The following is a 27,761-nucleotide window of genomic DNA, read 5'->3' on the forward strand; positions in this document are numbered from 1 at the left end:
TATCGGAATTCCTACCGTCCGGTGGAATCTCAGATGTCGGAAGCCTCTAGTAGGGTAGAAACATGTTTTCATAAAATGTTTTAAAGTATTTCATGGTTTTAAATATGAAAATTTAATGAGTTTTTGCATGAAAAGTCTTTGGAGGAAAACCCAGGTTCGGCCGCCGAAAGTCAGGTTCGGCCGCCGAACATGCATGCATTTTGGAGGCACGTTAGGCCCCCGAAAGCATGAGTGAGGGCAGTCCAGGTTCGGCCGCCGAAGGTCAAGTTCGGCCGCCGAACATTGTATGGATGCGGAGGCAAGTTCGGCCCCCGAACGTGGCCTGGCCAGCCACCTATAAATGGGGCACTTAGCCGAAATGGGCGAGCTTTCTCCCATTTTCGGCCACAGCAAGCTTCCGACCTTCTCTTTGCAAATCCAGTGTTCTTCCTCCAAATCCCCACCATTTTTCTTGAGTTTTAAGCTTGCATTGAAGGTTTTGAACTTTTGAAACAAGTTTTGGAGCTTTGGGAACTCAGGAGCTCATTTTCGTGGATCTCCAAGTTTAGGTCGTCTCCCTCTCGATCTTCAAGAGGTAAGAGCCGATCTTAAGCTCAATGCATGTTTTAAGTAAGTTTTAAGTGATTTTATGGGGTAGAATGGCATGTATAGGGTTGTATGAGTTTTTAAGTAAATGTTGGGTTTTATGGGATTTTTGAGCAATGTGGCATGTTTGAGTATGCTTGAAGTGTTGTAGTTGGGGTATTTGATGTTTTGAGGCCCCTAGGATCTTGTATGCATGTTTTAAGTGAGGTATATGCATGATTGGTGAGTTTGGAGGCAAAAATGCACAAAGGAACCGAGTTTCTGCCCTTTTGGCAGAAACCAGGTTCGGCAGCCGAAGGAGCTTTCGGCCGCCGAACATGGCTGGGGAGGTAGGCCTTTCGGCTGCCGAAGTTGCCCCCGAAAAGAGACTTTTGTCTCTGTCTGGGACTTTCAGCCGCCGAAGGTGCCGCCGAACCTACCTGAGTTTCGTCTCTGTCCAGGACTTTCGGCCGCCGAAGGTGCCGCCGAAAGTGCCCTGTTCAGCCACTTCATGCATATCTCTATGTGGTATTTTCAGGATGCTTTAGGGGGTTTTTGGGGAGTAGTTTAGAGTTATGATCTAGCATGTTTGGTCCCTCATTGGAGTCCACCTGTGTAGGTTCGGACCCGAGGAACCAAGGACCCCAGCAGTGAGCCAGCTGCTACAGAGTTTGTCAGAGTCAGCCAGAGGTGAGTGGAACTAAACTTAACCTTTTAAATTGAGAAATGAAATGCTTTTATCATGCTTCATGCATCATGATCATAATACAGGTTGAGTTAGTTGATGACAGTATGTATGAAGAAAAGTTTTAATTTTTATGCTTGTTGTTGATCATGTATGGGATTATACAGGTTTACAGGTTTTATGTCAGGCTTGCTACGGGTCCCGGCGGCCTTAAGTCGACCCGGATCCTAGCGCCGGTAGCGGTCCGATTTTTAGGTCGTTACAGTTTTCATCTCAGCAAGAATCAATGTCCTATGACATCTGATGAGCGAGAACGGATGAATAAGATCCCTTATGCTTCTGCTATTGGATCTATCTTGTATGCCATGTTATGTACTAGACCAGACGTCTCATATGCCTTGAGCACAACAAGCAGATATCAAGCAGATCCCGGTGAAAGTCACTGGACAACTGTTAAGAATATCCTAAAGTACCTTAGAAGGACTAAGGATGCATTCCTAGTTTATGGAGGTTTGGAAGACGAGCTAGTTGTAAGTGGTTACATAGATGCCAGTTTCCAAATCGACATAGATGACTTCAGATCACAGTCAGGATCCATATTTGTTAGTGTATATGCCCTAGGCCATTATCTTGGGCCTTTTTCTATGTCGTTTTGGTTATTAATAAAAGAGGTTTTATCATTATTATCTGTTTGCATGTTACATAATAATGATTATCATCCCTTGTTACTTATTATTATGTTGATAATAATAAAATATAACTGGTATGATTATTGATTGATAATCATGAGATGATTATGTATATGTTGATATAATTCAATAATCATAAATACTTGTTAGAGAATAAAGTATTGGATGGACTCGCATTGAGATCACTACATGGGTCATTGTCATAAGTGAATCTCAAAGTAGTTATGTCTTAATCCTTTGACTTGAGATTGTCACAGTTTCCAACATAAGGACTATTATGTTTTGACATAACCAAACGTTGTCTTTAATCGGAAAATTATAAAGGTTATGATTGAGCATAATAGAAATTATGTAGAGGATAATTAACAATCAATATAGGATTTGTCCCTCTCTATGAGAGAGATATCTTCTGGGCCCCTCGATAAGTGAGACTGAGAAATGCATGGCCGTACTCAAATGAATTGATAGTGTGATCAATATCATTTGAATTTATCAGTATACTTAAAGATTGAGAAATTATAAGTTTGAACATTATAAGTTTGACATTGACCATGACTTATGTTAAAACTAGATATCGTGTGACAAAGGGATTAATTCATGTTCTATTTATTAGGATTTATTGGATTATTGATCCTCATATTAGTTGGATAGTCATAATGTCTTGCTAGAGGCCACTTATGACTTATGGGCCTTGTAGGACTGGGCCTATTGCCAATTAATGTGAGCCTATTGGGTTACACACAAAAGAACGTTGTTGATGTGCTATGTCATATTAATGGGTTGAAAGCCCAAAGCCCATTAATATAATTAATAATAATAAAGTGTTATTATTATTAATCATTTATTATTATGAGATAATAATATTTAAAAGATCTGCAGTCTATTTGTAACTGTTACAGATAAAGGATTCTATCACATAAGATATTTGAGTATCTGCGAGATTGTGATAGTGGGTTTTGAACACAACTCCTTTTAGGAAAAGAAGTTGTGGGATGAACACAACTCCTTTTAGGAAAAGGAGTTGTGGGAAAAATACAACTCGTTTTAGGAAAAGGAGTTGTAGGAAAAACAAAAGACTGAAACATATAAATACTCTTTCTACGAAGAGAGTGTTGACGACAGTTTTTAGAAAATTCAGTCTAACCGCTGCAGATTGTGGAGCACATAATCTATCCAACTTTGAGAGAGCTAGCACTCTAGAAGGATAGAAGACGTTTGTGTGGATACCATAGAGGGTGTTCGATTGAAAAGGCAGCACCATCAGTCCAACATTGTATCTTCTCAACGAGATTAACAGGTTAGTCTTATATCCATCTTTTGAATTAAACGAAGCACTCGGATTCTGCAAAAGGAAATCAACATAGATTTTATTTTTTCACTGCGCAACTGGGTTGCAATAATCTCAGGATTCCCAACAGTGGTATCAGAGCCAAACTGTGCTTTTCGTTTAAATTTATTATGCCATGATTGATATTATATATGCGATATATGTTTATTAGAATGACATGGATAAATGATTGGATCATTTAGATAATTTTTATTTTTGTTAGAAAAATTAAATTAATAAAAAAAGGGAGGAAACCAATTTTTGGAAAAATCGTGCTCATGAGGAATGTGGCCATGGTCAATCTGAGGACACCCAATGACGGGCGTCGCACGCCTGTCACCGGCGTTGCACGGACGGAGGGCCGCGCGATGCGGAGGGCCGAACGCCTAGTGGATCGCACGACCAATGGACCGCGCGCCTATGGATCGCTCGCCTAGTGGGTCGCGCGCCCGTAAGAATGCGCGTCTCGGAGGATTGCGCCCCCCGGCGGATCGCGCGCCCAGTGGGTCGCGCGACCAATGGATCACGCGCCCATGGATCGCGCGAGCAGTGGATTGCGCACTGGCGTGGCACGCCTCGTGTGCCGGCGTGTCGCGAACTGGTGGGTCGCACGCTTGTGGGCCGCGCGCCGGTGGGTCGCGCTTCGGTGGGTCGCGCAACAGTGGGGGCGGCCGCTAGGATTTCTCCGTAGGAAGAAGATGCCCTAATTACAATTCTGCCCCTGGAATAAAAAAATAATAATAATAAATTTGAGAAAATAAATAATTTTCTTTTAGTCTTTAAATCAGATTTAAATGACTATATTTTATTATTTTATTTTAGTCTTTAAATCAGATTTAAATGATTATATTTTATTATTTTGTCATATATTAGTATGAGATACTATGAATTATTGTTTATATATATATATATATATATATATATATATATATGCATATAGGATGCTATAATATTTATATACAAGACAAAATAATCAGAAGAAAATAAATTTTAAATTATTTTCTTTTAGTCTTTAAATCAGATTTAAATGATTATATTTTATTATTTTGTCATATGTTAGCATGAGATACTATGCATTATTGTCTATATATATATATGTATGCATATAGGATGCTATAATATATATATGCAAGATAAAATAATTAAAATTAAAAGTTGAACCCTCACTCTAAATTTTAAGTTTTAATGCCACCCATATATTAAATACCTATCAAGATTAAGATCACCAAAATGCAGGTTTTGCCAAAGCCAAGTGCATTAGGTTATCCTAGTAAGATAGGATGAGTAATAGTTACTCATTTATTTAATTTTGGTTGAGCTTAATTAGGCTATCAAAACGGTTTTGGGCCTAAGGCATTAGATGGGGTATAACATGCATTTGACATATGATGTCAACACCTCATAATCTAAGAGTTACTTTAGATATAAGTGGTAGGGAGTTACCTACCTAAATAACTTAATTCTAAGCATCATGCCAAAGCTGACTTAGAATTAGGTGAAATATGGGTCTTAGCCCGCTAAAATATTATTATTTTGAGGGTTGTATTTTAGTGGGAGATTATTATCACCTTAATATTAATTTACTAAATTAATTATGCTTGCATATTTTTGTAGATAATTATGGCTAATAATAACAATTCCACCTTATCACTGCAATCTATCCTTAAGAAGGATAAACTGAAAGAAAATGGGACTAATTTTGTTGACTGTTTTAGAAACTTGAGAATTGTTCTCAAGCAAGAGAAAAGGTTCTATGTGCTTGATGAAGCTATCCCAGAACCACCTCCTGCTGATGCTACTAATGCTGTTAAGAACAAGCATAAGAAGCATATGGATGATTCTAATGACATTGGAAGTCTTATGTTGGCAACTATGTGCCTAGAACTTCAGAAGGATCTGGAGCACCTTGAGGCCTATGAGATGAGTGTCTATCTCAAACAGGCTTTCCAACAACAAGCTAGGCAGGATAGGTAACCACCATTGCATTGCATGATTGCAAATGGCTAAAGGTGATTCAGTTAGTGCTCATGTTTTGAAGATGAAAGGCTACATTGATCACCTTGCTAGACTTGGCTACCCTCTGAGTTTAGAACTCCTTATGAATTTGATCCTACATCCTTTACCCAATAGTTTTTCTCAATTTGTCATGAACTATAACATGAACAATATGCAGAAATCCATTCCTGAGCTGCATGGGATGCTAAAAATAGTTGAGGTAAATGTCAACAAAAGGCCTACCCAAATTTTGAATGTCAATAAGGGTAAGTCCATGAAAAATAAGGGGAAGCCCAAGTCTAAAGATGGTAATGGTGCTAAGGGACGAGGCAAGTCTAAACGGCAATCCAAGGTAAAAGTTCCTAAGGAAATAGTTTCTAAGGAAGGAATTTGCTTCCATTGCAATGAACCAGAGCATTGGAAGAGAAATTGCAAACTCTATTTGGATGAGTGCAAGAAGAAGAAGAGTAGTGAGACTACGACTTCAGGTATTTATGTTATATATATTACTTTATCTATTTCTACTTCATGGGTATTAGATACCGGATGTGGCTCTCATATTTGTACAAATGTGAAGAGTTTCAAAAGGAGTAGAAAACTGAAAAAGGGCGATGTGGACCTACGTGTAGGCAATGGAGCAAGAGTTGCTGCCATAGCTGTAGGGACTTATGAACTTATTTTGCCCGATGGGTTTTTGTTAGTTTTGAACAATTGCTTCTATTTTCCTACTTTGAGTAGGAATATTATTTCAGTTTCTGTTTTGGACGATGAAGGTTTTTCATTTCTCATTAAGAATAAAAAATGCTCAATTAATAAAGATGATTTGCTTTATTGTATTACAAATTCATATGATGGCCTTTATGTCCTTAATCTAGATGATTCTAGACACAACAATATCTATAACATAACTTCTAAGAAAACTAAGCCGAATGAGTTAAACCCAATATATTTATGGCACTATCGTCTTATTCATAAAAATGAGAATCGCATATCTAAGCTCCATAAGGATGATTTATTAGATTCATTTGATTTTAAATCATTTGAAAATTTTGAATCTTGTTTGCTTGGTAAGATGACAAAGGACCCTTTTACTGGACAAGGTCAAAGGGCTTCAGACGTATTGGGCTTAGTACATACAGATGTATGTGGCCCACTAAGCATTAGTGCCAAGGGAGGTTATCAGTATTTCATTACATTCACTGATGATTTCAGTAGGTATGGCTATGTCTACCTAATGAAACATAAGCATGAATGATAGCGATTGTTGAAGCCGTAAAAAATAAACCTATTAAACAATCAACAATTAACTTGTAGATAGTGGCAATAGGGTCGAACCACAGGGATTTGACACTACGGATTTTCCTAATAATGACTTGGACAAGTAAATAATAAATAATTAAAAGAGGGGGATTTGATTTGATGAATTAATACTAAATAGCAAGAGAAAGCAATAATTTAAAAAGATAAGAATTTCAATGGGAAAAATATTTTAGTTGAAGCATGGATGAATTTTCGTTTGTTTAGAATTGGTCATTGACTTTTTAGAACTCTTATTTATTTCAATAAGTTATTTTAGGATGTGGAAGACGCTTCTCACAATCCAAGTTCCTCCTTAGTTTTAGTTTGATTAGGAAACGTTCGCTAATCAAACTCTAGTTAGCAAGTTGCCAAAGAACGTCCTTGGGGCTTTTAGCATCGAACAACTGTTAACTGCATTAGGACATAGAGAAACCTAACTCTAACCTTGCCAACCGTGTGGTCGAGCTTAGATTATGCAACTGATTAAACTTGTGTTTAAACAACTTAAGCAATTACGGACCTAAATCATTCAAACAATATATTACTCAAGCAATTAAAAGCAATAGGCCTTAATTGATTCTAAAAGCAAAGTAATAATTATCGAAATATCAAATTGCATAAATATTGAAAATAAATAGAAGTTTAACAATGGAGATTTAAATCTTCCAATTCATCACAAATCTGAATTTTCCAACTTCAACTAGAAAATGGATGTTTAGCCACTCATGGTGGGCTAAAATACACAAAAGAAAGAAGAAAAGAAAGAAGGAGGATTTATGCCAAGAATCTGCAGTGATCCCGAAGCTGGAGAGAGGATATGTTTGCTAGTTTGGGCTGCCTCCTTTTATAGGTGAGGAATCCCAATCCAATTAGGTTTTGGAATCCTAAATTGGATTGGTCTTTGTCTTTGATCTCTTCTTTAATTATGAATAAATCTTCTTCTTGAGGAGGTCTATCTTGAGAGTGACTCTTTGAGATGCCCTAGGATTGATCTTGAAGTGTTTGAGAGGGGTTATGACTTCTTTATTTTAAATCTTGAATTTCTGTACTTTCCCGCTTCTGCTGTATTTTCTGCTGTCAACGTGATTAGGGCGGGTGATTTGGGCAGATCACTTGCCCCAATCGCTTTTCCGTGAGTCAGTCCAGTTTTCAGCTTTCTGTCTCTACGAGTGATTTGGGCGGGTGATTTGCCCAAATCACTTCTGACTGTTGCCTCCAGGTTTCTGCTTCAGTTTGATCTGGGTAGTGATTTGGCCAAATCACTTTGACCCAATCACTTTTCCAGCTTTTTCTGCACTTTTTCTCCAACTTTTCATTTTCTTCCTTTTCTGTAAAACAAGACAAAAACCATAAATTAAGCTGAAAATGTGTAATTAAACAATAATAAAGCTAATAAAAATGTGGCTAAATTATGTTTGATCAATGAATCTTTTGAAATGTTTAGAACTTTTCAAAATGAAGTACAAAATCAACTTGGTAGAACTATTAAGATGCTTCGATCTGATCGAGGTGGTGAATATTTGAGCCAAGAGTTTGATGAACATCTTAGAAACTGTGGAATTGTTTCACAATTGACTCCTCGAGGAACTCCACAATGGAATGGTGTTTCTGAAAGGAGAAATCGAACTTTATTAGATATGGTTCGATCTATGATGAGTCAAACAAATCTCCCTTTATCATTTTGGGGTTATGCCTTGGAAACAGCTGCATTCATTCTAAACCGAGTACCATCGAAAGTGGTTGAAAAGACACCATATGAGTTATGGACTGGCAAAATGCCCAGTTTTTCTTTCTTTAAGATTTGGGGTTGTGAGGCTTATGTGAAACACTCAAATAAGCTAGCTCCAAAATCTATCAAGTGCAATTTTATAGGGTATCCTAAGGAAACCAAAGGATACTATTTCTATATTTCCTCAGAGAACAAAGTGTTTGTTGCTCGAAATGGTACCTTTTTAGAAAAGGAATTTATCTCTCAGAGATTCAGTGGGAGTACATTGCGACTTGAGGAAACTCAAGTACCACAAGAGAGCATTGAACCGCTGGTAGAACCACTTTCAGAACCACAAACAGTTGTGGAAACTGAAAGGGTGACACAAGTCCCACGCAGATCTGATAACACATCATTAGCCTGAGAGATATGGATTTCTCATGACTGACAGTCGTGAACTTTTGCTTGAGGATGTGTACATGACATAACCTAAGGGTTTTGTAATCCCTGAGAATTCTGGAAAGATTTGCAAGCTTCAGAGATCCATTTATGCATTGAAGAAAACTTCTCGGAGCTGGAATCTTCGTTTTGATGAGACAATCAAGGCCTTTGGATTCATAAAAAATGAAGATGAACCTTGTGTTTACAAGATGGTTAGTGGGAGTGCAGTTGTGTTTCTAGTCCTATATGTGGATGACATATTACTCATTGGAAATGATATTCCTACCTTGCAAAAGGTTAAGAATTGGTTAGGGAATTCTTTTTCAATGAAGGACTTAGGTGAGGCTGCATATATCCTTGGTATTAAGATCTATAGGGATAGATCCAAAAGGATAATCAGTCTGAGTCAAAGTACTTATATTGACAAGGTGCTGAAAAGGTTCAACATGCAAGATTCCAAAAGAGGATTCTTACCCATGTCTCATGGTATTCATCTCAGCAAGAATCAATGTCCTATGACATCTGATGAGCGAGAAAGAATGAATAAGATTCCTTATGCTTCTGCTATTGGATCTATCATGCATGCCATGTTATGTACTAGACCAGACGTCTCATATGCATTAAGCACAACAAGCAGATATCAAACAGATCCCAGTGAAAGTCACTGGACAGATGTTAAGAATATCCTTAAGTACCTTAGAAGGACTAAGGATGCATTCCTAGTTTATGGAGGTTTGGAAGACGAGCTAGTTGTAAGTGGTTACACAGATGCTAGCTTCCAAACCGACATAGATGACTTCAGATTGCAGTCAGGATTCGTATTCAATTTAAATGGTGGAGTTGTTAGTTGGAAGAGTTCCAAGCAGAGCACTATAGTAGATTCTACAATAGAAGCTGAGTATATAGCAGCATCAGATGCAGCTAAAAGGGCAGTCTGGTTGAAGGAATTCATCTCAGAGTTATGAATGGTTCCCAGCATTGCAAATCCTATGGACCTTTATTATGGTAATAACAGTGCCATAGCACAGGCAAAGGAGCCCAGATCTCATCAGAGATTTAAACATATACTCAGGCGATATCACCTTATTTGAGAGATCATTGATAGAGGAGATATCAAAATATGCAAAATAGACACAAATGACAACATTGCAAATCCATTAACCAAGCCTCTTTCACAGGTCAAGCATGATCAGCACACTAGGTCTATGGGTATTAGATACTTATATGATTAGGCCTAGTGCAAGTGGGAGATTGTTAGTGTATATGCCCTAGGCCATTATCTTGGGCCTTTTTGTATGTCATTTTGGTTATTAATAAACGAGGTTTTTATCATTATTATTTGTTTGCATGTTACATAATAATGATTACCATCCCTGGTTACTTATTATTATGTTGATAATAATAAAATATAACTGGTATGATTATTGATTGATAATCATGAGATGATTATGTATATGTTGATATAATTCAATAATTATAAATACTTGTTAGAGAACAAAATATTGGATGGATCCGCATTGAGATCACTACATGGGTCATTGTCATAAGTGAATCTCAAAGTAGTTATGTCTTAATCCTTTGACTTGAGATTGTCATAGTTTCCAACAAAAGGACTATTATGTTTTGACATAACCAAACGTTGTCTTTAATCGGACAATCATAAAGGTTATGATTGAGCATAATAGAAATTATGTAGAGGATAATGAACAATCAAGATAGAATTTGTCTCTCTCTATGAGAGAGATATCTTCTAGGCCCTTCGATAAGTGAGACTGAGAAATGCATGGCCATGCTCAAATGAATTGATAGTGTGATCAATATCATTTGAATTTATCAGTCTACTTAGAGATCGAGAAATCATAAGTTTGAACATTATAAGTTTGATATTGACCATGACTTATGTTAAAACTAGATATCGTGTGACAAATGGATTAATTCATGTTATATTTATTAGGCTTTATTGGACTATTGATCCTCATATTAGTTGGGTAGTCATAATGTCTTGCTAGAGGCCACTTATGACTTATGGGCCTTGTGGGACTGGGCCTATTGTCAATTAATGTGAGCCTATTGGGTTACGCATAAAAGAATGTTGTTGATGTGCTATGTCATATTAATGGGTTAAAAGCCCAAAGCCCATTAATATAATTAATAATAATAAAGTGTTATTATTATTAATCATTAATATAATTAATAATAATAAAATGTTATTATTATTAATATTTAATAATAATAAAGTGTTATTATTATTAATATTAATTATTAATATAATTAATAATAATAATGTGTTATTATTATTAATCATTTATTATTATGAGATAATAATATTTAAAAGATTTGTCGTCTATCTGTAACTGTTACAGATAAAGGACTCTATCACATAAGATATTTGAGTATCTGCGAGATTGTAATAGTGGGTTATGAACACAACTCCTTTTAGGAAAAGGAGTTGTGGGAAAAATACAACTCGTTTTAGGAAAATGAGTTGTAGGAAAAACAAAAGACTGAAACATATAAATACTCTTTTTACGAAGAGAGTGTTGGCGAAAGTTTTTAGAAAATTCAGTCTAACCACTGCAAATTGTGGAGCACATAATCTATCCATCTTTGAGAGAGCTAGCACTCTAGCAGTATAGAAGACGTTCGTGCGGATACCATAGAGGGTGTTCGTTTGAAAAGGCAGCATCATCAGTCCAACATTGTATCTTCTCAACGAGATTAACAGGTTAGTCTCATATCCATCTTTTGAATTAAACAAAGCACTCGGATTATGGAAAAGAAAATCAACAGAGATTTTATTTTTCCGCTGCGCAACTGGGTTGCAATAATCTCAGGATTTCCCAACAGTATTCACTTTAAATGGTGGAGCTGTTAGCTGGAAAAGTTCCAAGCAGAGCACTGTAGCAAATTCTATAATAGAAGCTGAATATATAGCAGCATCAGATGCAGCTCAAAAGGCAGTCTGGTTGAAGGAATTCATCTCACAGTTGCGAATGGTTCCCAACATTGCAAATCCTATGGACCTTTATTATGATAACAACGGTGCCATAGCATAGGCAAAGTAGTCCAGATCTCATCAGAGATCTAAACATATACTCAGACGATATCACCTTATTCGAGAGATCATTGATAGAGGAGATATACTTGTATGATTAGGCCTAGTGCGAGTGGGAGATTGTTAGTGTATATGCCCTAAGCCATTATCTTGGACCTTTTTGTATGTCGTATTGGTTATTAATAAAAGAGGTTTTCATCATTATTATTTGTTTGCATGTTACATAATAATGATTATCATCCCTGGTTACTTATTGTTATGTTGGTAATAATAAAATATAACTGGTATGATTATTGATTGATAATCATGAGATGATTATGTATATGTTGATATAATTCAATAATCATAGATACTTGTTAGAGAACAAAGTATTGGATGGACCCGCATTGAGATCACTACATGGGTCATTGTCATAAGTGAATCTCAAAGTAGTTATGTCTTAATCCTTTGACTTAAGATTGTCATAGTTTCTAATATAAGGACTGTTATATTTTGACATAACCAAACGTTGTCTTTAATCGGACAATCATAAAGGTTATAATTGAGCATGATAGAAATTATGTAAAGGATAACGAACAATCAAGATAGGATTTGTTCCTCTCTTTGAGAGAGATATCTTCTGGGCCCTTCGATAAGTGAGACTGAGAAATGCATGGCCGTGCTCAAATGAATTGATAGTGTGATCAATATCATTTGAATTTATCGATCTACTTAGAGATCGAGAAATCATAAGTTTGAACGTTATAAGTTTGAACGTTATAAGTTTGACATTGACCATGACTTATGTTCAAACTAGACATCGTGTGACAAAATGGATTAATACATGTTCTATTTAATAGGCTTTATCGGACTATTGATCCTCATATTAGTTGGGTAGTTATAATATCTTGCTAGAGGCCACTTATGACTTATAGGCCTTGTTGGACTGGGCCTATTGCCAATTAATGTGAGCCTATTGGGTCACACACAAGAACGTTGTTGATGTGCTATATTAATGGGCTAAAAGCCCATTAGTATAATTAATAATAATAAAGTGTTATTATTATTAATTATTTATTATTATAAGATAATAATATTTAAAAGATCTGCAGTCTATTTGTAACTGTTACAGATAAAGGACTCTATCACATAAAGATATTTGAGTATCTGTGAGATTGTGATAGTGGGTTCTGAACACAACTCTTTTGGGAAAGAGTAGTACAACTCTTTTGGGAAAGAGTAGTACAACTCTTTTAGGAAAAGAGTTGTGGGAAAACAAAAAGACTGAAACATATAAATACTCTTTTTACAAAGAGAGTGTGGACAACAGTTTTTAGAAAATTCAGTCTAACCGCTGCAGATTGTGGAGCACATAATCTATCCATCCTTGAGAGAGCTAGCACTCTAGAAGGATAGAAGACGTTCGTGTGGATACCATTGAGGGTGTTCGTTTGAAAAGGCAGCACCATCAGTCCGGCATTGTATATTCTTGACGAGATTAATAGGTTAGTCTCATATCCATCTTTTGAATTAAATGAAGTATTCGGATTCTGGGAAAGGAAATCAACAGAGATTTTATTTTTTCGCTGCGCAACTGGGTTGCAAAAATCTCAGGATTTCCCAACAATGCAGGCCAAGTTTTAATTCTAACACCATTTGTTATACCGGTGAGGGTGCAATCAGAAACAGTAATTCCGAAAACAGGATCTTCATTCTCATACTTCCCCAAGCTCCCTATGCTGATGCCATGACCAGGTCCACATGCCACTTTTGTGATTTTTAGATTTTCGGTTCCATCACCAATAGAGATACAATCATCACCCGTGCCTATTTTGGCATTAGATATAGTCACTCCCTTTGATCGCCCAATATGAATTCCATCTATATTAAGGCTATTTTCAGGTGTACTGACTATGAAGCCTTCAAATGTGAAGTGGTCATATCCCAATACATTGACGTGAAAGTACTTGCTATTAAGAAACGTTATGTCACGAACTAAGCCTTTGGTAATGAAGTTAAACCTTATATTCTGATGAAAAATGTAAAGCAATAAAAGCATTTTAGAAAAGTTTTGGTACGTAATTGCAATTTATGGTAAATTTAAATTAGTAACATTTTGTAATATCATGTAAACTAAAAAAAAAGTACCATAGGATGTTTCTTGCAATTTTTTAGATCTTTATCACAAGATACTCCCTTCCATGCAACTTCTCCTTGACCATCTAAAGTTCCTTTTCCAGATAGTGTGAATTGATCAATATGGTTAAAATTAAACCAACCATCCCCTACAAGGTCTGATGGGGCTTGCATGGTTCCCTGAACTTCTACCTCTATTGCCCCTTTGCAAGGATCTGTAATATTCACTATACCTGCCAAGAATGTCCCTGCTGGAATCAATATTTTGCTAGATCCTGCTGCTGCACAAGCCTCTTTCCTAGCATCCGCTATAGCCTAAAAGATAAAGGAAAGAGAAAGGTAAGAATTTTAAGTTTAGCTAATATCCTAATATTCATGGGTGAATTATATATTTATACCTGACTTGCATCTGCTTTTCCATCAGGTGCTGCAACAAATTTTGTTATATCAAAAACAGCTGGCTGTGCTTGAACAAGAGAGAAATTTATGAACAATAGAGATACAATTGAGAAGATTATTTTAGTATCCATTATTCTTTTTGCTTCCTTCCTTCTTTTATTTTTAATAAATATTTTACAATGATGAATTGATTTATCTTTCTATATGCTGCTTTATAAGGCTAAAATTTACCAAATTTAACTAAATACTAATAATATTTTATATGTAACACCCGGCTAAGCTCCAGCATTGGAATTTGGACCTTCCGGCATCGAAATTTGGACCTTCCGGCGGAATCTCCGTTGGAATCCAGAATCTCAATGTTGGAATCCCTTAGAAGGGTGAAAATAAGAGTTTTCATAAAATGTTTTTATGAGTTTTTAAGGTTTTAAGAAAGAAAAGAAATTGAGTTTTTGAAGAAAAATACCTTGGAAGGAAAGCCCAGGTTCGGTCGCCGAACCTCATGTTTGGCCGCCGAACATGGTGCAGTTGTGGGAGCTCTTTTGGCCTCCGAAGGTGGTCTGGCCAGTCACCTATAAAAGGCCCATTGTCCGAAAATGGGTGAGTTTTCTCTCTCCATTTTCGGGCAAAGGTGAGTTCTTGCCCTTCCATTGTTGATTTTGTGTTTTTCCTTCAAATCCTTTAATATATTCATGAGTTTTCTCTTGTTTTGAAGATTTTAAGCAAAAATCAAAGTTTTAGGGCTTGGAGATCGTTTTCTCTCTCCTTCAAGTTTGGGTAGCTAATACCCTTAGATCTCCAAGAGGTAAACCTATATTCTAGTTTCTCTTGTGTTTTTAAATAAGTTTTAAGGAGTATTAAGGGTTTTAATGCATGTTATGGGTAGATCTAGAATGTTAGGGTTTATGTTAGCTTTATGTAAAATGTGTGGTTTGTGTTGATGTTGTTGGGGTTTTAGGCTAGTTTTTTGCCACTATGTTTGATGTATGAGTTTATGCATGTTTAGAAATAGTTGGTTGGGCATTTTGAGAGGCTTTAGGATGCTTTGTGCATGAGGCGAATCGGGTTCTACCATTCTGAAGAACCCAAGTTCGGTCGTCGAACCTGCCTGCGGAGGCAGCCTTTGGCCGCCTAACTCGCCTCGAAAGTTTGGACTTTCGGATCTATGGGGGAGTTTAGGTCACCAAACCTGCCCTGAAGGTTAGTGACTTTCGGCTCTGTGAAGCACTTTCGACCGCCGAACCTGCCCCCAAAAGTGCCTGACTTTCGAATCTGTAGGGGCCTTCGGCTGCCGAACCTGTCGCCGAAAGTCCCCTGTCTAGCCTTCCTTTGCTTGTTTTCTATGTATGTTTTATGATGTTTTAGGGGGTTTTTGGATAGATGTTTTAGAGGGTTTTTGGAGAGATATTTAGAGTATGTTTGGTCCCTCATGTGCATCCACCTGTGTAGAATCGGACCAGGGAGACCATAAAGGCCAACAGTGAGTCAGCTGCTTCAGTGTTAGTCAAGCGTCAGCCAGAGGTGAGTAGAACTGAACTTTATGTTTTAAAGTATTAAGCTTTTGAGCATGTTCATGCATCACAAATGCCATGTTATGTATTAGGATGTTTGCATTAGAAATTCATGAATATGATGCATTGCATATATTACTGTTGATGTGGATGGATATTGGATGACCCACTAGCCCTTAATATGATATGATATGATATGATACGGAAGTTCAGGTCAAGGCCTATTCTACGCCCCTGGCACGATGTAAGAGAAAGTCCAGGTCGAGGCCCATTCTACACCCCTGGCACAGTTGGATATGTTATGTTATGTTAAAGAGGAAGTCCTGAGGAGCTCCGTCGAGGGCCGGGCATTTATTGGATATGTAGAGGGTTACTGGTGACAAGTCCATCTTGATGTGATTTGTTTGTACTGTGATGCATTCCATATGAGCATATGTTTTATTAAATTGATTTTACTGTTCTGCTCACTAGGCTCTTGTAGCTTACCCCTTTCCCCTAACCCTCAGGTTTGCAGGGTCAGAGATAGCACGGGGAGTCAGCTTAGTGGCTGGTATAGTTGATGTAATAGATTAGTAGTGGACATGTAATGTATTGATGGAATAGAATTGTGCTATTGCCCTATTGATAGTTTGTAATCCCTTTTAACATGATCAATATGCAAAAATTTTTATTTATGATGTATATGAGTTATGTTTGAACCAAGTGAGGCATGTATGTTAACCATACTGGAGCATTTGACGAGGGCTCTAGTGTGGGTTTTATGTTTTCAGTTTATATTACATGCACAGGTTGATGCTTGGTTTCATGGATGTTCAAAGTTTTTATGAAAATGTATGATCATGTATGAGATTTTATCAGGTACACAGGATGTATAGTAGGCTTGCTACGGGTCCCGGCGACCTTAAGTCGATCTGGATCCTAGTGCCAGTAGCGGTCCGATTTTCGGATCGTTACAGAGTGGTATCAGAGCCCTAGGTTCATATGGTCGGACCTAGAGATTGTGGGGCTCATAGATGTCATAGAAGGGCAAGCACAATAGGAAAAATCATGTCCACTAGGATAGGATGTAGAGTCTTGTCTTGATGATGATGTGAAATGCCATGACTTTATGCATATGCATTAATGATATGCTATGTTTGATGTGAGGTTTATGTGTACGCACATGAACCATATGATGCTAATGTTTTGTGATGTATGTTGTTTTTCAGAAACAGGATGAGAGGTTCACATCGATCTGCACGATTGACAGGAGCTCCACCTGAGAATGAGCGCATGGATGCCCTTCCCCCTGCTCTGCCAATGGCAAGGTCTAGTAGATCAAGCAGAGAAGGAACATCAAAGCACCCTAGAAGGTCTTTTAATGTGAATAGGAGGAGAATAGATCCAGGAAGGATGTCTGCGGATGTGAGGGGATCAGTGGAGGAAGAATAGAGAAGAGATGGAAGTTTGGGCGTGAGTATGTTAGAAGAGGGTATGGGAGACTCTGACGCCCAATCATCCAGACCTAACCCGTCAGATGGGAGCAAAGTAAAGATGACAGATTATCTGAAGTTGGATGCTCCCAAGTTCAAAACAGGAGATGATCCATTTGAGTATCTCAAGACGGTAAAGATGATTACTGACGAGTTGGGAGCCAGTGACAGTAGAGCCATTCAGATGGCGGGGTTCACTCTGAAATGCAAGAAAGCAAAGGAGTGGTTTAAAAACTATATGGACCCAAGGTCGGATGGCCTATCCTGGGAGGAGTTTGCCAATGAGTTTGCAGGATGGGTTTTTCCTGACAGTTCAAGGGAACTGAAGGTTATAGAATTTGAACAGCTGAGGCAGACGGAGGATATAACTGTCGATGAGTACACGGACAAATTCCTGGAGTTGCTGCAGTTTGTAGGTCAGGCGTATGATACATATCAGAAGAAAGTTAGGAGGTATACCATGAGACTCCACTCTAGGTATTTGATAGAGCAAATTTAGTCCAATTTATCTTGATATTATTGATAATAATTTACATGATTTCTGCTTAATTTAGTGCTTTTGATATTATTTTGCAGAAAATGGTGTAAAAGGACATTTTGGAGAAAATCCCCCTAAAACTGCCTTATTTGGAGCAAAAGAGAGCAAGCCTGCCAAGTTGGAGTCAAGTGGTTCTATATAAGGAAAGTTCTAAATAAGGAAAGTGACAAATATGGAAAGAACATTCAGCCAAAGCAATTTGAAATTCAAATTTCAAATCTCCAAGTAGCCTTTTCCTTATTCAAGAAGCCAAGTCTCAAGCTGCCATAAATGAAGAGCCAAATAAGGAAAGTATTTTGAAATTCAAATCTCCAAGATTCATATTCAAATTTTGAATTTCAAGATTCAGCTTATTAAGGAAGCCAAATCCAAAGATTACATGTTTCATACCTCATGCCTTGCACATTCAAAATTCAAATTGCAAAGGAGGCTCCACCTTCCTTAATTGGCATGAGCGGCAAGGATGGTATGAAGATAAGTCTTGGCCACCTTGGGCAGCATCTTGAAGACACTTGGGCAGCAAGCAAAGACCAAAGGCCCCACTCCTTGCACTCGAACACATGCCCCACATTTTTCCCTTCTCACATGTGCATGGATGGCACATCTTGGATGAAGGGCATTTTGGGCAGCCTCTTGAAGTCTTTTTGTAACGATCCGAAAATCGAACCGCCACCGGCGCTAGGATCCAGATCGACTTAAGGTCGCCGGGATCCGTAGCAAGCCTAACATACATCCTGTATACCTGATAAAATCCCATACATGATCATACATTTTCATAAAAACTTTAAACTTTTCACATATACCAAGCTTGACCTGTACATGCACCATAACTGTAACATAAAAACCCCTTACTGGAGCCCTCATCAAATGCTCCAGTTGAGTCAACATATCATGCATCAAGCTTGGTTAAACATGTCTCATTATTAAAACATTACATATAGATTGTTAGTGTATATGCCCTAGGCCATTATCTTGGACCTTTTTGTATGTCGTTTTGGTTATTAATAAAAGAGGTTTTTATCATTATTATTTGTTTGCATGTTACATAATAATGATTATCATTCCTGGTTACTTATTATTATGTTGATAATAATAAAATATAACTAGTATGATTATTGATTGATAATCATGAGATGATTATGTATATGTTGATATAATTCAATAATCATAAATACTTGTTAGAGAACAAAGTATTGGATGGACCTGCATTGAGATCACTACATGGGTCATTGTCAGAAGTGAATCTCAAAGTAGTTATGTCTTAATCCTTTGACTTGAGATTGTCATAGTTTCCAATATAAGGACTATTATGTTTTGACATAACCAAACATTGTCTTTAATCGGACAATCATAAAGGTTATGATTGAGCATAATAGAAATTATATAGAGGATAATGAACAATCAAGATAGGATTTGTCCCTCTCTATAAGAGAGATATCTTCTGGGCCCCTCGATAAGTGAGACTGACAAATGCATGGCCGTGCTCAAATGAATTGATAGTGTGATCAATATCATTTGAATTTATCAGTCTACTTAGAGATCGAGAAATCATAAGTTTGAACATTATAAGTTTGACATTGATCATGACTTATGTTCAAACTAGATATCGTGTGACAAAGGTGTAATACCCGGCTAGAATCCGGCACCGGAATTCCTGTCGTCCGGTGGAATCCGGGGTGTCGGAATTCTATAGTAGGGTAGGATTTATGTTTTACTAAAGTGTTATGATGTGTTTTAAGGTTTTTAGTTGAATTGGTTTGAGTTTTGAAGAGAAAAGTCTATGGAGACTTTTGCCAAGTTCGGCCGCTGAAGGTAAGTTCGGTCGCCGAACGTGCCCAATGTTCGGCTTCCGAAGGTCAAGTTCGGCCCCCGAATGTTGCATGGTTCTGCATGCGATTGGGCAACCGAAGCTGAGTTGGCCAGCCAGCTGAGTCAGGGTTTTGGACAGATGTTGGCCTCTGATCATTTCCATGGATAGGCCACGTCCCCCATGACTCATCTGCAAGTGTTTTCAACAGCTTATACAGAAATGTTGTTGGTTTTCAAAGGTTGAAGGTTTTGAAGCTAAAAGCTAAGTTTTTGAGAGTTAGTGAGGTTGAAGAAGAGTTGATCCACTTGCCTTTGTTCAGATCGTTCAGCTTGAGGTAAGTGAAGATCTTGAACTTATTTTTATGTTTTCTGAAGGTTTTATGGGGTTTATTGTAACGACCCGGGAATGGACCGTCACCGGCGCTAGGATTCAGGTCGGCATAAGGCCGCCAGAACCCGTAGCAAGCCTGCTATACTCTCTGTGTACCTGTAAAAACTCATACATGATCATATATTTTCTGTGAAAATAAAAACTTTTCTTTCTCTGAACTATGGCTTAACCTGTGCATGCACAATCTCTATACTTTGTACTCTGTACCCCTGACTAGAGCTTGCTCTAGATGGGTTAAATCATACCTGTTAAGCCTGGTTTTTCACCTGTTTGTAAAACAGTTGGTTGGAGTTTTAATGTGGTTTAAGACTCCTATATGCATGATTAAGTGTTAGAGCATGTTTGGAGAGGTGGGATGCATGTTTGGAGGGTTAGTGTAACGACCCGAAAATCGGACCGCTACCGGCGCTAGGATCCGGGTCGACTTAAGGCCGTCGGGACCCGTAGCAAGCCAAACATATATCCTGGAAACCTGTTTAATCCCATACATGATCAAGAAAATACATAAAAATTTAAAACCTTTCTTTCAAATATCCAACTCAACCTGAACATATACTATACATAGTCATAATCATAATTATGATCCCTCTGTGGGACCTCAACAATGCCTCAAAGGGCAAAATACATCATGAGATGAGTTGGCTTCCATAACATTATAAAACATTTTGATCATGTAATAAAAGGGATACCTCAATACATAATGTCAAGCACAATATCTAATCCTCAATATCATTACACATAATATAACTATAATATACTGAAATCTCTTACATTACATCATAATACAACTGTCATGTCCACAAACTAACTATTACATATACACTTCATATCTCTGGCTAACCTCCTGGTCTACCCTGTACCTGCACATCTGGGGATAGGGGAGAGGGGTGAGCTACAAAGCCCAGTGAGCAGAATAGAGAAAACATATATTAAAATTTCATGCCATTATGTAATGCAACACATCACAACAAATCACATCTCGGATGGTATTGTCACCAATAGTCCTCTACATAGTCCAACTGTGCCGGGACGTAGAATGGGTACAACCGGTCTTTCCCTTAACATATCATATCATACAGTCCAACTGTGCCAGGGACGTAGAATGGGTACAACCTGGACTTCCTCTTACATCGTGCCAGGGACGTAGAATGGGTACAACCTGGACTTCCATACCATATCTCATGCCGTAGCATCATCATATCATATGAGGACTAAGGATCATCCAATGACCAATCCACATCAACATCATAAATGCAATGCAACATATTCGTGAATACTAATGCAAACAACCTACTATATCTCATGGCATTCATGATGCATGGATCATGCTCAAAATTCATATTTCGTCTATTTTAAAACTTAAGGTTTATTCCACTCACCTCTGGCTAGCTCTGACAAACTCTGTAGCAGCTGGCTCACTGCTGGGGTCCTCGGTTCCTCGGGTCCGAACCTACACAGGTGGACTCCAATGAGGGACCAAACATACATAAACATAACTCTAATATACTCCCCAAAAACCCCCTATAACATCATGAAATCATCACATAAAAACATGCAAGAAATGGCTGAACAGGGCACTTTCGGCGGCAGGTTCGGCGGCCGAAAGTCCCTCCAGAGCCGAAAGTCAGGCAGGTTCGGCGGCACCTTCGGCGGCCGAAACTCCCAGACAGAGACGAAACTCATGCATGTTCGGCGGCACCTTCGGCGGCCGAAAGTCCCAGACAGAGACGAAAGTCTCCTTTCGGGGGCAACTTCGGCAGCCGAAAGGCCTGCCTCACCAGCCATGTTCGGCGGCCGAAAGCTCCTTCGGCTGCCGAACCTGGTTTCTGCCAAAGGGCAGAAACTTTGGCTCCTCAATGCACATTTGTCTCCCAACTCTCAAATCATGCATAAACTTAACCAAAACATGCAAAAATACATACAATGGTTCCTAGGGGCCTCAAACTAACTTGAACCCCAACTACAACACACAAGGACAACACAAATCAACATACATTGTTCATCACTCATCAAAACCCATAAACTCATCAACAAGTCTAAACATGCATCTCTACTCATAAAACAACCTAATGCTTGTTTAAAACACATAACAAGGGTGGATCTGAGCTTACCTCTTGAAGAAACGAGAGGAAAGGCGATCCTAGCTTGGAGATGGAGAGATTGAGCTCTTTGAACCTCCAAGTACCCAAAACTTGCTCTTTACTCACAGATCTTCAAAACAGAAGTTAAAACCCGTGAAAACCATGGAAGATCTAAGGAAAACACTCAAGATCGAGGGAGAGGTGGCGGAGACTCACCTTGGCCGACAACGGGGAAGAAAAAGCTCGCCCGTGCGGACCTAAGGGACCCTTTTATAGGTGGCTGGCCAGGCCACGTTCGGGGGCCGAATGTGCCTCCGCATCCATGCAAATGTTCGGCGGCCGAACATGAGGTTCGGCGGCCGAACCTTGACTCCCCTCACTCATGCTTTCGGGGGCCTAACGTGCCTCCAAAACGCATGCATGTTCGGCGGCCGAACTTGACTTTCGGCGGCCGAACCTGGGTTTTCCTCCAAAGACTTTTCATGCAAAAGCTCTTTTAAAAACATACTTAAAACCATTAAGAACATGAAAAAACATCATAAAAACATACTTTTACCCTTCTAGAGGTTTCCGACATCCGGGATTCCACCGGACGGTAGGAATTCCGATACCGGAGTCTAGCCGGGTATTACATTCTCCCCCCCTTAAGAACATTCGTCCCCGAATGTTCCTCACTAACACACATAGCATGGCAAAGAACATAACGTACATACAAGGCACATAAACACACAGGGATCTAACCTTAAAAGAGATGAGGGTACTGCTGGAGCATAGACTCCCGTGTCTCCCAAGTGCATTCTTCCAAGTTGTGGTGGTTCCACAGGACTTTCACCATTGGGATTTCCTTGTTTCTTAACTTTCTGATCTGGGTGTCTATGATCCGTACTGGCTGTTCAACATAGGTGAGATCCTCTTGGACCTCCACATCAGGCTCACTAAGAACCTTGCTCGGATCTGACACAAACTTCCTCAACATAGAAACATGGAAAACCGGATGGATTCTTTCCATTGAAGCAGGTAACTCCAGCTTGTACGATACATTCCCAATCCTTTGCAGGACTTCAAAGGGTCCGATGTACCGTGGAGCCAGCTTACCTTTCCTTCCAAAGCGAACCACTCCCTTCATCGGAGACACCTTAAGCAACACCAGATCCCCCTCCTGAAACTCTAACTGTCTTCTGCGGACGTCTGCATAGCTTTTATGTCTGCTCTGAGCAGTCTTGATTCTCTCTCTGATTATGGGTACCACCCTGCTGGTGATCTCTACTAACTCAGGCCCTGCTAAGGCCTTTTCTCCAACTTCCTCCCAGCAAACAGGTGATCTGCACTTCCTTCCGTACAAAGCTTCATATGGAGCCATCCCGATGCTAGCATGATGGCTGTTGTTGTAGGCAAACTCCACCAAAGGTAGATGTTGCCTCCAAGAACCGCCAAAGTCCAGCACACACATTCTGAGCATATCTTCAATAGTCTGGATGGTCCTTTCTGACTGTCCATCAGTCTGGGGGTGGAAGGCAGTACTGAAATCCAATCTAGTACCCATGGCATTCTGCAGACTCCGCCAAAACCTGGAGGTGAACTGGGGCCCTCTATCTGACACTATAGAAACAGGAACCCCATGCAGTCTAACGATCTCGTCCACATACACCTGCGCCAACTTGTCCACAGAGTAGCCACTCCTGACAGGGATGAAGTGAGCAGATTTGGTGAGTCTGTCCACAATCACCCATATGGAGTCTAATCTGTTGGACGTCGCCGGTAACCCCACTACGAAGTCCATAGCTATATTTTCCCATTTCCATTCTGGAATAGGTAGCGGGTTAAGCATTCCAGCCGGCTTCTGATGTTCCAGCTTCACCCTCTGACATACTTCGCAGGCTGACACAAACTGTGCCACTTCTTTCTTCATAGCTGGCCACCAATAAACCTTCTTTAGATCTTGATACATCTTGGTGGCTCCGGGGTGAATGCTGTATCTTGCATTATGAGCCTCTCTCATAATGTCTCCTTTTAGCCCAATGTCATCTGGTACACATAATCGACTCCCATAGCGGAGGATCCCCTTATTGTCGAATCTGAACTCGCTGTCTTTGCCCGACTGGACAGTCCTGGCAATCTTTACTAACTCTGGGTCCTCATGCTGTTTCTGAGCCACCTGCTCCAGAAACACGGGTGTCACTTTCATCTGAGCTACCAAAGCACCTGTACCAGATAACTCCAACTGCAGACCTTCCTCAACAAGCTTGTAGAACTCCTTCACCACTGGCCTCCTCTCTGCCGATATGTGGGATAAACTGCCTAGTGACTTCCGGCTTAGGGCGTCTGCCACAACATTCGCCTTACCCGGATGGTACTGAATTTTACAATCGTAGTCACTCAGCAGCTCCACCCATCTCCTTTGTCTCAGATTCAGATCTCTTTGACTCAAGATGTACTGCAGGCTCTTATAATCTGTAAAGATCTCACATTTTACCCCATAGAGGTAGTGCCTCCACATCTTGAGTGCAAAGATTACTGCTGCCATCTCAAGGTCATGTGTGGGGTAATTCAACTCATGCTTCTTCAGCTGCCTAGAAGCATAAGCGATCACCCTCTCATTCTGCATCAATACACAACCCAGTCCCACACGGGACGCATCACAAAAGACTGTAAAGTCCTCTCCACTAGATGGCAGAGCTAAAACTGGTGCTGAAGTCAACCTCTTCTTGAGCTCTTCGAAACTCTCCTCACACTGGTCGGTCCACAGAAATTTCTGATTCTTCCTGGTTAGTCTGGTTAGAGGAGCTGCTATCTTTGAGAAGTCCTGAACGAACCTCCTGTAGTAACCTGCCAAACCCAAGAAACTCCTGATCTCTGTTACTGAAGTGGGTCTAGGCCAGTTAGCCACAGTTTCTGTCTTCTTGGGATCTACCTCAATACCATTCTCTGACACTACATGCCCCAAGAACGAAATGCTCCTCAGCCAGAACTCACATTTAGAGAACTTGGCATACAAGCCATGTTCCCTCAAAGTCTGCAAGACCAACCGCAGATGATGGGCATGCTCCTCTGCATTCCTGGAATACACTAAGATATCATCTATAAAGACAATAACAAAGTGATCCAAGTACTGGCTAAACACTCTGTTCATGAGATCCATGAATGCTGCAGGGGCGTTAGTTAACCCGAACGGCATTACAAGGAACTCAAAATGCCCATATCTGGTCCTGAAAGCTGTCTTCGGTATGTCTTCTTCTCTTATCCTCAGCTGGTGATACCCTGATCTCAGATCTATCTTGGAGAAACAACCTGCTCCGGCTAGCTGGTCGAATAGATCATCGATCCTTGGCAGAGGGTACCTATTCTTGGTAGTGACTTTGTTCAACTGCCTGTAGTCGATACAAAGCCTAAGGGATCCATCCTTCTTCCTCACAAACAAGACCGGAGCACCCCAAGGTGAGGTACTCTGTCGGATGAAACCCTTTTCTACCAGCTCTTGCAATTGCTCTTTCAACTCCTTTAACTCGGCTGGAGCCATCCTGTAGGGAGGGATAGAGATCGGTCTAGTTCCAGGCACCAACTCTATCTCGAACTCTATCTCCCTAGCAGGTGGTAATCCTGGAAGCTCATCAGGAAAGACATCCTGAAACTCTCTGACAACTGGCACCGAGGTCGGCTCCCTGACCTGACTGTCTAGTTCTCTCACATGAGCTAAGTACCCCTGACATCCCTTCCTAAGCAACCTACGAGCTTGAAGAGCTGATATCAGACCTCTAGGTGTGCCCCTCTTGTCTCCTCTGAAGACGACCTCTGACCCGTTCTGATCTCTGAACCTGACTACCTTGTCCCTGCAGTCCAAGGTAGCACCATGGGTAGATAGCCAATCCATCCCTAGAATGACGTCAAAGTCTGTCAAATCTAGAACCACAAGGTCGGCGGAGAGGCATCTTCCCTCAACAAAAACTGGACTGTACTGGCAGACTGACACTGCCACCGACGGGTCACACTTGGGTCCACTGACCCATAGGGGACACTCCAACCCAGAGACTATCAGACCCAACCTCTCAACGGCTCTCGGAGCAATAAATGAATGAGATGCACCTGGGTCCATTAATGCATACACATCAGAACACCCAATGACGAGATTACCTGACACCACGGTGTTGGATGTGTTAGCCTCCTGCTGAGTCATGGTGAAGATTCTGGCTGGAGCTGATGGACCTTCACCTCGGGAACCAGAAGAAGAGGCTGCCCCTCTCCCTCTACCTCTGCCACTGCCCTGAGTCGTGGCTGGAACTGCTGGCTGTGCCACACTACCAGAAGCTGTCTGCTGGGGCTGGCCCATGAAAGGCGCTCTAGGACAATCTCGGGCCATGTGTCCCTCCTGTCCACATCTGAAACATGTGTTAGTCCCAGCTCGACACACTCCCCTGTGTGGTCTTCCACATCTCTGACATTCTGTACCATCTGAGCCTGAGCTCGAGCCACCGCCAAATCCCAGACCGGATTTCAACTTGTTCCAAAACTTATTCTTCTTCGGCTTCCTGGTGGTGTTATCCCACCTCTTCTTTCCTGAGCTCTGAGAAGAGAAACCTGGTCCTCCTCTGCCTGGGGTCTTAACCCCTGAAGACTGGGTCACTGACTGCCTCACTGACCCCTCAACTATAGCACTTGCCTCCATTCTGCGAGCCATATCCACCACAGTGTGGAAACTTTCTCTCTCAGCTGACTGAACTAACGAGGAGTACCTGGAATGCAGCTTCATAACATATTTCTTGGCTTTCTTCGTATCTGAATCTAGAGCTTGCCCTGAAAAAGGCAATAGCTCCAAGAATTTATCCGTGAACTCCTCTACACTCATGTGCTCTGACTGCCTCAGTTGCTCAAACTCAATCATCTTCAGTTCTCTAGAACTGTCTGGAAAAGCCCATCCAGCGAACTCATTCGCAAATTCTTCCCATGTCATACCGTCTAGTCTCGGGTCCACATAACATTTAAACCATTCCCGTGCCTTCTTGCACTTTAAAGTGAACCCTGCCATCTGAATGGCCCTGCTGTCACTTGCCCCTAGCTCATCAGTTATTGTCTTTACTACTCTCAGATACTCAAAGGGGTCATCCCCTGACTTATATTTGGGAGCATCTAGCTTGAGGTAATCTGTCATCTTTACCTTGCTCCCATCGACTGAGCTAGGTCTAGGAGGTTGAGTAACTGGGGCTGCTGGTTCTGTAGGTGGTGGAGGTGGAGGTGCAGTATTCCCCGAGGTGGGGTTTGCCGGGTTTGGATAGAAAGGTGAGGGCGGATAAGCTGGATATTGTGTGTAAGGTGGATAGAAAGGTGGATAAGGCATGTAGGTAGGGTAGGGGTGAAAACTGGAGAAATCCGATGTACCTCCCATCGGATACCCTGAACCCTGTGGGAAGGGTGGATAATGGGGTGGAAAACCATACCCCGAGGCCTGAACGCCTCCCTGAGACTCCCCTGTCCCTTCTTCCTGCATACTCACATCCAGGTTCCCATCCCTCCTCTGATCCTCTTCCGTAACCTCCCTCACATCTGAAGAACTTCCTCCTCTATCAGTCCCCCTTCTGCTAGCATCAAAAGACCTTCTAGGGTCCCTTGACACTCTTTCTCTGTTGGCTCTACAAGACATTGCCCTAGGCAATGTAGGAGGACGGGTGCTCGTGCCCTCATCCTCAGGTG

At 40.3% G+C, this 27,761-nt stretch overlaps 1 protein-coding gene across 1 annotated transcript in view; it reads right to left on the reverse strand.

Annotated features, from left to right (window-relative positions):
* LOC110623279 (exopolygalacturonase) overlaps positions 1–27,761 on the reverse strand; it is a 92,327-nt gene that overhangs the window by 22,958 nt on the left and 41,608 nt on the right. Inside the window, exons 2-4 of the mRNA XM_021768200.2 lie at positions 14,277–14,339; positions 13,891–14,193; positions 13,338–13,771 (exon numbers count right to left, since the gene is read on the reverse strand). Of these exons, the coding sequence (XP_021623892.2) occupies positions 13,338–13,771; positions 13,891–14,193; positions 14,277–14,339 (800 nt within the window). The remainder of the gene's footprint in view (positions 1–13,337; positions 13,772–13,890; positions 14,194–14,276; positions 14,340–27,761) is intronic.

Source organism: Manihot esculenta, chromosome 9 (genome assembly GCF_001659605.2).
Source record: "Manihot esculenta cultivar AM560-2 chromosome 9, M.esculenta_v8, whole genome shotgun sequence".
NCBI lineage: Eukaryota > Viridiplantae > Streptophyta > Magnoliopsida > Malpighiales > Euphorbiaceae > Manihot > Manihot esculenta.